This window comes from Enhydra lutris, unplaced genomic scaffold, assembly GCF_002288905.1.
Source record: "Enhydra lutris kenyoni isolate GAN:26980312 unplaced genomic scaffold, ASM228890v2 scaffoldscaffold11, whole genome shotgun sequence".
NCBI lineage: Eukaryota > Metazoa > Chordata > Mammalia > Carnivora > Mustelidae > Enhydra > Enhydra lutris.
In genome coordinates, this window is record NW_019154095.1 from 2,871,835 (window position 1) to 2,885,345 (window position 13,511).

Here is a 13,511-nt window from a genome sequence, read left to right on the forward strand (position 1 = left end):
GTGTTGGGAAAATTGGACAGCCACATGCAGAAAAATGAAACTGGGCTATTTCTTACATCACACACAAAAATAGACTCAAAATGGTTGAAAGACCTCAATGTGAGACAGGAATCCATCAAAATCCTTGAAGAGAACACAGGCAGCAACTTCTTCGACCTCAGCCACAGCAACTTCTTTCTAGAAACATTGCCAAAGACAAGGGAAGCAAGGGCAAAAATGAACTATTGGGGCTTCATCAAGATCAAAAGCTTTTGCAAAGCAAAGGAAACAGTGAACAAAATGAAAAGACAACTGACAGAATAGGAGAAGATATTTGCAAATGACATATCAGATAAAGGGCTAGTATCCAAAATCTATAAAGAATTTAGCAAACTCAACACCCAAAGAACAAATAATCCAATCAAGAAATGGGCAGAGGACATGAACAGACATTTCTGCAAAGAAGACATCCAGATGGCCAACAGACACATGAAAAAGTGCTCAATATCACTGGGGCATCAGGGAAACACAAATCAAACCCACAATGAGATGCCACCTCACACCAGTCAGAATGGCTAAAATTAACAAGTTAGGAAATGTCAGATATTGGAGAGGATGCAGAGAAAGGGGAACCCTCCTACACTGTTGGTGGGAATGCAAGCTGATGCAACCACTCTGGAAAACAACATGGAGGTTCCTCAAAAAGTTGAAAATAGAGCTACCCTCTGACCCAGAAATTTCACTACTGGGTATTTACCCTAAAGATACAAACATAGTGATCCAATGGGGCACATGCACCTGAATGTTTATAGCAGCAATGTCCACAGTAGCCAAACTACGGAAAGAGCCCAGATGTCCATCAACAGATGAATGGATAAAGAAGAGGTGGTATACATATACAATGGAATACTATGCAGCCATCAAAAGAAACGAAATCTTGCCATTTGCAGTGATGTGGATGGAACTAGAGGGTATTATGCTGAGTGAAATAAGTCAATCGGAGAAAGACAATTATCATATGATCTCCCTGATATGAGGAAGTTGAGAGGCAGGGCAGGGGGTTTGGGGGGTAGGGAAGGAAAAAATGAAACAAGATGGGATCGGAAGGGAGAAAAACCATAAGAGACTCTAAATCTCACAAAATAAACTGAGGGTTGCTGGGGGTTTGGGGGTAGGGAGAGGGTGGGTGGGTGATGGACATTGGGGAGGGTACATGCTATGGTGAGTGCTGTGAAGTGTGTATCTGATGATTCATAGACATGTCCCCTGGAGCAAATAATACATTATATATTAATAAAAATAATTTATTAGAAAGAGAAAGAAAGAAAGATAGAAAATAAAATATCTTTTAAAAAAATGTAGAGAAATTTCATTTCATTCTCAGTAATTATTCTGTCTGTATGACTGTGTTGATGTAAGAAATATATGGCTGTGGGCTTTTCCATAAATAAAAAGTTATGATACTGTGATAATAGAAAAATAGATACATGCTTACTCTTTGGTAAGCAATGTATTAAACAGATCATTTCCCAAATGAATAGAGTAGCAACAACATCATTACAGATGGCCACAAGAAACGTACTCATCCCTCTGGTTAATTGGAATATATGTCTCACATGTAAAGGCAACAAAATACCATGAGGTTGAATGCAAACCAGAAATAACACAGCAAACACCCTGCCCCACGAAAGGGATCTAGGGTGTTTCCATTTCAGTTCTGACTTTATAGTAAATTTCAGTGAAGAAAAATTGGAGGCAACAGATGAATCACCAAGAAAAAAAACATATCCTACATTTAAAACAAACTGTCCAAAATGCACTGACTGCATTCCGTAATATATGAACTATCGAAATGTTTAAAATGTAGCCAAAGTCCCCTGATTTAGTGAGTCTTCTGAACAACCCTCAGTTATTGATTCATGCACGAAATGTGCTTTTCTCCATGACAGATCCAAAATAAACTATGCGGGAGATAATTTCTGGTTTAATGATTTGGGAATTGAGTTTTACTGAAATGTAAATAAATAGCATTAATAAAAATTTATGTTTTATGCACTTTGAGGACTGGTAAATAGAAACAGTGCTTGATGTTATAGGTCTTCAAATATGGAAAACGAAATAGTTTCTAATCTAAAATTTGATTATATATCTATTGTCCAGATGTGACTTCATTGTTTATGTTTATTCTATGGCTAAACTATTTATTATCATTCCCCAATCAGTTCAAATTGTATTTAAGTTTCAAATTTAATTCCTCCAACATTATTATTTAACAAAGTCTAAAACTCACCTTCTTTCTTATTTTTCCTTTGGTCCCTGTATATAATCTCTATTGAGATATCTGAGAGGGATTTGAACACACCTGGGAGGTACAGATCATTTATTTAATGGAATACAAGAAAACAAATACTACAACTTTTACCTGAAGTTATATCTTTTTAAGTGTGTTTGTACATCATGGATGGGGTGTATCTACTGGGAATTTCAGTGTGTGTGAATGCATTGGAGATAATGGGATTGATTACACGATCGACAGTCACATGCCGACTGGATGTGAGTCTGGGATCATTGCCTTTTGTTACCTGAAAATGATCATGTGTGCCGTTTACATACAGATTAAAATGCACATATAGAACAAAAGGTACATAAAGAATCAAGATGTTCTATTTGTTGAGCATCTACTTTGCTTGGGAGCCTTATGCGTACCCCATTCAATCTTCCCAATGCTGTGAGGTAGAAATTCTTGCCCTCTGAGCCCTGGACGGTGAAGCCAGGATTCGGCTGCCTCTAGATGGATAACCCTGGGACACGGCTCTAGCTCCACCCTGAGAACCCCCTTCCCAAACCATGAGGGTCCTCAAGACCCAGGCGGGCAGCTTGCAGGCCGCGCATGATCCCGGGCACCGTGGCCCGTGGTGTGCATTTCCTAGGCCTTTCAGGAGCCACAGGGCTGGTGGTTATCAGTGTGAGGGGCAGAAAAAGGTGGCCAGCTGGGCTCCGCACCCATGTCCCTGGGGCCCTCCTGCAGGACAGGGACGGGGCACAGAGCCCCCACGGGCAGGACCCACTCCCTGACAGGGGCTGAGCTCACGCCGTACCCTTCCTGTGTTCCAACTAGAGGCTCTCCTCCTTCCGCTTCCTGCGGGCACCCTGCCGCGCCTGCCACTGTGTTCACCTCCCAGGAGCCTCTCCTAGTTTTTAGTCAACTTAGCAAGAAGGACCTGCGAATTTTATGTCATTCAATCTCCCAAAGCAACTCACGCAGCAACTTAACTATGTAGCTGTTCGGCGTGTTTCATTAACTAGATCGGTGGGGGGCACCAGGGAGGCTCAGTGGGTGAAGCGTCTGCCTTTGGCTCAGGTCATGATCCCAGGGTCCTGGGTTCGAGCCCCGCACTGAGCTCCTTCCTCAGCCACAGCGTGCTTCTCCCTCTGCCTCTCCTCCCGGCTCGTGCTCTGTCTCTGTCTCTCTCCCTTGCAAATAAATAAATAAAATCCTAAAAAAAAAAAATAGATCCTTGGAAAGTATGGATTCATAAACCAACCTTTCTGATCATGATTTAAAATTCAAAACTAACTTATGTTGCCTAGAGCTACAAATCTACAAAATTCCCTTATAACATTGCTTTTTATATATGCATATTATATTTACATATATATGTACACGTATCATGTACATGATACACATATATTAAATCTAAATTTAATATATATCTAATTTTTATTTAACCTAATATATTTATTTTTCCTAATGTATTTGTTTAAATATAATATATTTAATATATATTATAATATACATTATATGTTTATGCATTACTAACAATATAAATAATAGTACATATTTCTATTGTATGTTTATAGGTCTATTTCCCTTTATAGTTATAGGTGTGTATCCTTACATGTGAAGAATAATTCACATATATAACAAGTGATTTTCAAACTTTCAAATGTAAAAAATAACAGCAAACGTTGACACAGAAATTTTAGAGTACTTTTTAAGAATTTGAGATGGAATGGTATTTCTTGGGCCCTTTCAAGTCTATGAGGTTCTTGGGCATTTTACTTTATATATTGGGCATTATTTATATTGTATAAGGGGTACTTGCCTTTTAAATGTAACTAATGTACGATGGAATTTGTATTAAGTTCCTGTGAGATGTAGTCTATACACGTATGTGCATTTTTAAGTCTATCTCGTACAGCTAAATGTCCATGTGGTCATTAGGTAACCCGTGGAGGCTGCTAGGCATGTTACCATATCGCTCCAGAGAGGACGTGGAGGTTCGCAGGCTCTGGGCCCCTTCTCCACCTCACCCAGGGACTTGACCGTTGGTCTGGAAGTAGGTTCCATGTGTGTGGCTTTGCCTCTGGGCTGAGACCCTGCAGGCAAGCGCACCACCACCCCATCCCTGGGCAGAGGCTGTGGGACCATCAATTTGCAACGAGGAAACCCCCCGGGCCCTGATACACACTTTGAAGGCATTGTATTCGGATGGCCCCGTCTCTCCTGCTCCCCACCGGAGCGAATAATGCAGCGGACTCAAAGCTTATCGGTCACATTCAGACACACATGGAAATCGTCGTGGACACACGCACCATGCATGGGGACCACAGCACTTTCACCCTGTTGCAGCACGCTCTGCTGTTCCAGACCCCCTGATCTGAGAAGCATCAAGGGCTGTATCTTTATTACTGAAACGTGTAAGATTAGGAAGTTTCGACAAACTGCAGATTCTTTCTTTCTTTCCTTTGTTTCAGATTTTTCCATTAAAAGTGACTTTTGGCCATTCGCCGATTGATCCATTTCTTCTAGAACCTTCTATGCAGGGCTTGCTGTGTGCCAGAAACCAGAGCTGGATCCTGGCATGGCAGGCTTCCTCAGCCGAAAAGCTCCCAGGCTCATAAACACCGGAACCCAGAGGTGCGGTGCAACTCAGGGCATAAGGCTGGTTTGTTTGTTTTGTTTGCTTTAAATTTTATGCTCTGACTTTTAAATTTCACCTATTTGGTCTGAAAGCACTAGTAACACTGTGAGCTGAACCGGGGGGAGTGGAAAGTTTTGGGTAAGTTCAATATATCTAACTAAACTGGTTCTTGAGTTCATCCCAACATAACTTGGAAATCATTTTTTTTTCTGCCAAAACTCATGGGTTTTTACCATCTTCTTTTTAATGTGTGTCACTCTCAGAGGGGAGGATACAAGTCACCCGTCTACAGCTGGAGGAGTTTTGTCTGGAGACTCCAATGCAACCACGGCCTAGAGTCACATACAGAGCGTGGCCAACGACCAGGAAATCTATGTCACCTCCTGTCCCTCCAGGGCCCAGGGCACCAGGCCCCAGGCTGCTCTCACCACATCGAGCTCTGTCCCTGAAGGTTGACCGTAACTTATAATACATGGCTTTATTCATTTAATGCCCATATAAAGAATTACAATGATTGATATCTTGAGGGAAAATGACACATAAATATATATATGGAGGGAAATACAGACAAGAAGGAGAGACACAGAGAGACCCAGAAAGAAACAGTGCACTGAGACACCAAGTGTCTGTCTGTATCTCTTATGTACCTTGGGCCTGGAATATGCAAACATAGAAGTTAAAAATGTCAAATTATCTAACTGAGGGAAAATTACCAGCCCTTCCAGAAACCCATGGCCAATACACTAGTTCCACTAAATGAGGGAGAAGTGTGATGTTCTTGGTCCCCATTAGCACTGTGTACGATTGGACGCCAACTCCTGCTAGAGGAACAGAGCACTGAAGTGTGGCAGGGTTTTAAAGTGAGACCGTGCATTCCAAATTAGAAGGATTATTGAAGAGAAACCTAGAATCCATGCGTACCGTTGCAGGACGGCAAGGCTTGGCTCCAGGCAGGTTTTCCGTCTGCTCCGATCACACACGTGATGGACGAGGGGTCCACGATCTTGTAGCCAGAGTCACACTGGTAAGTGACACTTGAGCCAAGCTTGAAGTCTGTGCCAATTCTTGTCCCGTTCATTATATTTCCAGGGTCAAAGCAGGCTTCCCGTGGCTTCTCTGTGGAGGAAATAAATGTCAGCTGCATGAAGGCACAGTCTTAAGCTTCCGTTCCTTTAGTTGCTTACCGTTTTTATTGGGTGCCTAGAACGGCACCTGGTGTGCAAGAAAGGCTCAGACAGTACTCACAGACTGAACAATGACCAAGTTATTTGTTAATTATCAAGTTACTATTAATAGTGATATGCCATAAAAATGATTATCAAGTTAAAAATTATCAGTTAAATATTATAGAAAAAGTATAGAAAAATAGGAAAAACTCCTATCTAATAAAATTATATTTCTTTTTTTAACCACATTTTATGGAAGAACTGCTATTGAATTACTGTCATTTATGTTAAAAAAATACAGCATTATTGTTGTATGTATCTTTTTGCTCTGGATTATAGTACTGAACCAAAGACACTGACTCAGGAAAAGCTGAGGTCATTTTCCACCTCTGTGCTTAAATCCTACTAACATGAAATCACAGCACGCGTTAGGAACAATGAGAAGATGGGGCTTCTCGGAAGGCTGGTTCACGCAAGCGGAAGCACCTTCAGATACTGGTGACAGCAGCCCGGCTGGGAAGACGGGGAGGGGAAGCGCCCACCGAGCTTCCTGATGCAGAGCACACCTTCCCGGGAACGCATGGTTGGAAGAAGCCAAATGCTGTGTCTGCCCTGTACTGACCCCCCAACACCCAGCCTAATGGCAGGAGCTGCTCAGACCGTTCCAGGCCTGTTTCGTACCAGGCACTGAGCCGGGGGCACGGCAGGCTTTGACCCTGCGCTTCAGCACGCCTCTGCGAGGATGGTCCCCAGCCCGCTTTACACGCAGAGAATCTGAACCTGCTACTTGAAAAGTTAAAAATCTTTCACTAAAAACCTGTCTTTTCCTAAATATAATTACAGAACTGTCTTTGTAGCTTGTAGCTACACGGTTAATCCCAGTTAACGGTTGGTCACCTTAATATTTTAAATGTCTTTATATTCAAGAGATCTTCCAAAAACCTCTAAATGGAAATATATATATATATGTACAGACACACACATGCACACATATATGTTATATGTGTGTGTTTGTGCATATATATGCTTATATGTACGTATATATTTATATATGCCTATAGGTATCACATGTTTATAGATGTGTATGTGGTTATACATCATTTCATCATTTGGATTGTTTTTTGCTTATGCATGTCAACAGCCTTCAGGCCATCATCAAAGCTCCTGGTCATGTCAGAAGCCTCAGGAACTGATCTTATAGATCTTCAAATGATCACTATAGAGGTTACCTGAGATTTTCATCTTCCTTTTTTAGCTGAAAGGTATAAAAACAGAATTTGTCTTCTATGTGTGTGTGAGAGACAGAGAAAGTGATTGGGGCCATCAATGTCAACAGGCTCGAGGATAACTTGAGTGGAAAAAATAAACATGTCTTTGCTCTCTGCTTTTGGCTTGACAATCTCTCCCACTGTACAGAGTTTACCCGTCCGTCCCTTCATTCATCGTAGAAAACCCAGTGCTGATCACACACACAAAAGATCTCTGAAAATTATAAGGTGTAGACTTCAACTTTTTTGGTGGGGATTCATATTGGTCCCTATTTAAATTTTTTCTTACTGATTGTCTACATGTTGCTTATTAGTAATTCTACACACTCGCGTCTGGAGAAGACCACCCTGAGAGACTGCACATGTGTCATGAGAGATGAAGAATGAAATGAGCTCTGAAAACTTTGCATTGCACATTCTCTTAGAAATGGATGATATTTAGAAGAGGAAAAAGGTACAAAGTTTGGGAAGTTTTGCAGGAAAAAAGGAGACTTGTTTAACTGTATTTATTCCATATTTCCCATTATATTTATGAAGATCTACGTGTCAACATCAGCCAAACAGAGATCTCTTTGACAATTGTTCACTTAAACTTAAATTTTTTAAAAATTTGTTTTCTTCTTTTTTGTTTTCTTGTACAAACCCTTGTGTCCAGGGCTGACTTTTCAATAGATCACAGCGAGGAAGCTTGCTCTGCTACATACGAAACCCCAGCCCAGAAGCAGGTCGTCTACAAATGGTTTAGCACCAGGTTCCCCATGAACATGTGTTGCGTGACAGTAGAGGGGTCGACCCTCTTTTCGGCTGCATTTCCGGGACGAGGGCCTCTCCACACTGGATCCCAGTCCCGATGTGTGGCAGGTTATACTTAATTCTTAACTATAAGAATCTATTATGTTATTTACTTACATACTTTGGCTAAAATGAAATATATACTAAAAATATTATAGATTATATTATAATATATATCATTATATAATACATAATGTATTATAGATTAATTGAATAATATGTTATTATATACCTTCTTATATTATACCATTATGTTATAATATATATTATTGTATTATCATACTATAATGTATTATTATATTGCCATATATGTGTTTTACATATATTGCATTGTAACCAAAGCATGTAAATGTATGCAGACATATATATAAATAAATGCATACTATATGAATATATAATTTCTGTTAACATAACACTGATGACAGATATTATCATATGTAAAACAATGTAACACCTTTTTGCAAGCCCTTGTTCTACGCTACTGGAGTTTGTCCCCGTGTATCATGTTGGGACCAGCATTCTAATCATTTTATTGAAAACCGATTTGGATATTTTGAAGGGCAGGTGACATTGTGTTAATTCTTTGTAGCTGCGTAAATCCCATCTAGAGCAGAGAACATGTAGTTTTAGCAGAGCAGGAATGAAAAACTATGACTGTAGGTACTGGAAGGTTCGTCCCCCCGGCTGCTGTCCACCGGTGTCCCGCAGAACATACTGGGCAGCTAGTGGTCCGGACATGGACACTTCTCCATACACAGCAGCCCCCCATTCGGGATGCATCCCCAGGCCCCAGGAATGGCTGAAAATGCAGACAGCACCAGGCCCTACGTATGCTTCATTTTGTTCTATTCATACACATAATAGTTCTGCTTATAAATTAGGCACACTAAAAGATGAGCGATAATAACTTTTATTATAGCATATGGTTATAATGGTTTTATTTTGTGATTAGTTATGTGAGTGTGGTCTCTCCATCGCTCTCTCCAAATGTCTCACTGCCCTGTCCTCATCCCCTTCCTGTGATGATGCCTGAGGACAAGATGCCCACGATGTTGGAAGTAAGGAGAATGACCCAGATGGGGGACACAGCATCAGGTGACCTGTGGCCCTGAGGCTATAGCTTGGGGGAGGGGCATCTGCTTCAGGACAGACGTGGTGGACCCTGTCACCCAGACCAAGATAGGGCAGCAAACCTCAGAGAAGAGGTCTACCCCACATGACTGCTGCCTTCTCAGTCTCTTCAGTCATGTGTCCTTGGATATCTCTCTGAGTTTAGTTGAATATTTGGTTAATGCCACTTACACAATTATCCACTCGGTGTCACTAATTTGGATTTCTGATGGCAAGTGTCATCTTCGTTTCTCTAAACGTCCTGCGTCTAATCTTTTGGTTCCATTCATCGGCTGTCAGTTCAGGGTGTTTCGTGATAAATCACGGATACTGATTTTGCTCAGTTTATCCCGTTTTCTAAGTCAGGACTTCATAACATGTTGTGTTTTGCCATAGTTCACATCTGTTCTCCCTAAGGAGACACTCCTGAGCACCCCAGTCCTGGGGCCCCGCGGGGGGATCAGCCAGGGGCCAGAGATGGAGACTCGGCGAGGCTGCCCGTGACTCTGCTGCTCAGGTGCTGGCCCTCCAGGGGCGCTAGCTGGGGCAGCGCAAGCTACTGCTGCCTTCCCCTGTCTTCTGCTGGTTGTACTTGCCCACCGCCTCTACTGGAGAGCTTTCCAGACCTTAGGAGCTCCAGCCGCCAGAGAGATGGCTGGCCTGGTCACAAAGAACCCAGACAAAGGAGGCAGGGCTTTCCTCCCACACTTACTCACTCGCTCACTGATCATCTACCCTAGAATGCCCTGGAGGGTACACGCGTCCGAGCAGGCAGTGACACATGTGCGCCCCTGTATGTAGATGCAGTGTGGTCTTTTTTAAATTCATTATGGACTGGGCATTGTCACGATGAAGTGTGTTTCTGTGAGTTCTTGTTAATACAGAAACTATCTGATGATACAGAAAATGCTTGAAAGTACTTTTAAGTACTTTTATTCACAGACATTAACAGATCCCATTCCCAAAGCATAAGAACTCCTCTGACTGCTGAAATGTTTAAATTTTTTCCTGCTGTACATTTTAAGAAGAATTAGTAAGTTTGTAGGCTTTGCTGTTTAGAGGGAAATACATTAATATTCTACTTAAAACCATGTAAGGAGACACGTGCCCAGTGAAGAGTTAACAGAGATGAAATGTGTTTTGCACTGTATGTGACAATTTAACTACTAGTAATAAGTAACTCAAAACTTTAAATATACGTGTTCTCATTATTTTTATTACAAAGCACTCACTACTGTGAAATGATATTCCGTTAAGTCTTTTTCTCTAATTCTTAGCAATATACCTTGCATTTTCTTTGTTCACATGAGAAGTGGATTTGAAAATGGTTTAATTATTTTCACAGAGCCTATAGCAAAACGCTTAGTTTAGGGTGGTTTTTGTTTGTGAGTTTGTCTCTGTCTGTTTTTTCTGGGTGTTTGAAAACGGGATGGTGGATCACAAACGAAGTAGGGGTCACCTGTCCAGTGACCACACAGGAACCCCTGCCTGCCCTGGACGATTCATTGGACCAGGGCCCACAGGTGGTAGGACAGGGCAAGGGCCATGGGTATTACACGTGGAAAACCACAGATGAATCCAAGCTATTTTGATGTACTTAATCTTAGTCATTCTGACAAAATAAACTAGAAGATACTAAAACACATATTAAAATAATTCTTCTATGTCATCAAATCCTTCATTACACAAACCATTATTTTTACACAGCCATAAATTTGGGAAAAAAGAAATTATTCAGAGTTTTGTTTGTTTGTTTTTGTTTTTTCTTTTAGCTAAGGTAGAACTGTGTCTCCGCATTTTCTTCTGCACTGGAAAGATCGATCTGTCTTTCCCCAGACAGATGACAGAGATGTGAGCACTTTACATACTAAACAGACAGGCAAGATGGCGGAAATAAATGCTTACAATGGAAACATCCTGATACAAATTATTTGACGCGCCAATGAAACTGGCCACAGTACCTTTAAATTCAATCGCGAATCCCGACAAGCCCACAGAGGCGTCACTCCGAAACGCCAGGAAAACACTGTTTCCACTGCTCTCAATTCTTTCTGGGGCTTGAGAGCCCTGGAAGCTTCCAAGGAGAGGTCTGTTGGAATCCTCTCCTTCATAGATGTGCAGGAAGTCGTAGCTGGGCTCCATGTTGAAACTAGAGGGAAGAGACCTCATCAGGTTAGACACCTACGACGCGCCTCTCATCTCCCCAACTAGAACGTTACTGCGATCACACTGTGAGTCCCTTTGCTTCCAAGCAGCACTTGTTAAATCTTAGAACAACCCCAACGTGACATGTAACAGTAATTTACATGTCAAAATAGCTATGCGAGTAACGACTATCCACGAGAAACACTGTCCGTATTTTACGGGATGACCACTGTATTCAAAATAGTATGACTTTGAAGCTGATCCTAGTACTAAGGACTGAATAGCTCTTCCCCACACTCATGAAATTGCTAATGGAGTGTGGTTTGAAGGAAATGGGCTTAAAAGGGAAGCATTCCCACTGATACTTGATTTTTATGTGAATACTTTTAGTTTGAAAAACAATTACTAAAGTTTTGTTTAAAAATTCCCTTTTGTGAGCTTTTTGTTTGTTTTGTTTTGTTTTGTGTACTTTTAAAAATGTAGCTGCCTCTCCTTGCTTGGGTAAAGCATCACAGAGTGTGGGAGGCACCTGTTCCAGCCCAGGCTTCCCCTTCGCTGACTTCAGCCAATTATCCTTTTCCCATCCCCCCTCCCCTGTCTCCGCTCCCCTCTCTATCTCCCTTTCTTCTCTACTATTAAATATCCTGGTAATCCCCAAAGCTCTCAAGAGGAATTTGGCTTGCAACGTCTCTGCCATATTTGATGAGAAAGCTGATGATTATCTGGGAGCTTCAGAAAGGAACACAGTCTCAGTAAAAGACTAAATGTGCAGATGGATAAGGTCTTGATGAGATCAGAACAAGCCAACAAATTAGAGGAGTTTAAGTAATGCATTCTGGCCGGCGTTCCACTTCCCCCATCTCTGAATCAGGCCTTTGAGTCCATAGCAAGGACTCATTCTGAGCACCTTCTACTCTCTCTCCTTCTAGCTGGCCGGGGACAACAGGGATGGAGAGCCAGGAGTCTTAACAATCACCAACATGGGCTTTGTTAAGGTGGCGTTGTTTTCCTGCAGATTCAAGGGATGACAAGGAATACAGCTGTCTTCAGACATCACCCACTGCATTCTAAAGGAAGTGACAAAGAGGGGGCACCATGGAGGACCAAACGTTAATCCTGACCCCAGCTGGGCACCGTGCCGTCCCGCCTTATGTCAAGGCTACACTGGGTCCCGTGGGAGGTCCCTGGACATATTTACTAAAGGAAGTTGTAAAAGGTCTCCTAGTCTGATCATTTGACAGATTCCTTGAAATCAGAAATGAACAAGGAGTAAAAAATTGGCAAGAGAAAGGATAAAGGCACCAACAGGAACAGTATCAACCAAGTGGGCTTTAATTAGAATAAGAACTTTTTTTGTAATACTTAATAAGAATGTTATTAGAATCCAGTCACACTGTGCCCCAAGAGCTGGCATAGGTAATTATCATGACAGATAATTTTCGAGCACTGGAAATACAGCAAGGCACAGACACAAAGCCTTCCGACTGCTCTCTCTCTCTCTCTTTGGATATACCATGATCCATGCATAAAAGTCTGGAGTGAAATTTGTAATTCATTATGATTCCATTTGTAAAAATCCATCCGTATTTCTACTTATGCTAGCTGCACAATCCATGAACCCCAACAAGAGACCAAAGTCTGGCCCAGCTGTTGAGCCAAATTTAATTTGAGTCCCAGTGTGTGAGTAGCATAGAGCCCACAGGTGACAGAGGCCTGCAAGAGGCCGTCCCTCCTCAGTCATCCCAAGTACCGGGATGACCTTCGGAGCTAGTGCTCCAGGTCTAGTAATATGCTGTCTTCACTAGTAGTAAGGCCAGCGGCCACCCGCCCCAGCCTCACAGAAACACACTTGACTTGATTCACGTTCTTAAAACCGTGCATCTGGGCCGCATGTGTCAGGGTCATCCCCTTTGCTGGGGTGAAATCCGTGTCCCCCACCCACTGCTTCCTGTCCCCTCTATCTACTAAGTCGATCCGGTTGGGAGGTCTCAGGATCATTCCCAACTTTGTGAATTTTCCATCAAATTGAGTCCGCTAAGGACTTAGGGATCTAAAAAGCGGAAGAAGGGTTGGAGATTTTCTACTTTTACTTTCTTTCCAGAGAGGTGTGTAAAATAAGTAGGAAA

General features: G+C 41.9%; 1 protein-coding gene across 1 annotated transcript in view; it reads right to left on the bottom strand.

Moving 5' to 3' along the window:
* Positions 1-13,511, bottom strand: part of LOC111144434 (CUB and Sushi multiple domains 1) — a 1,720,260-nt gene that overhangs the window by 243,379 nt on the left and 1,463,370 nt on the right. The window contains exons 28-29 of the mRNA XM_022498737.1: positions 11,202-11,389; positions 5,826-6,020 (exon numbers count right to left, since the gene is read on the bottom strand). Coding sequence (XP_022354445.1) covers positions 5,826-6,020; positions 11,202-11,389 — 383 coding nt within the window. The remainder of the gene's footprint in view (positions 1-5,825; positions 6,021-11,201; positions 11,390-13,511) is intronic.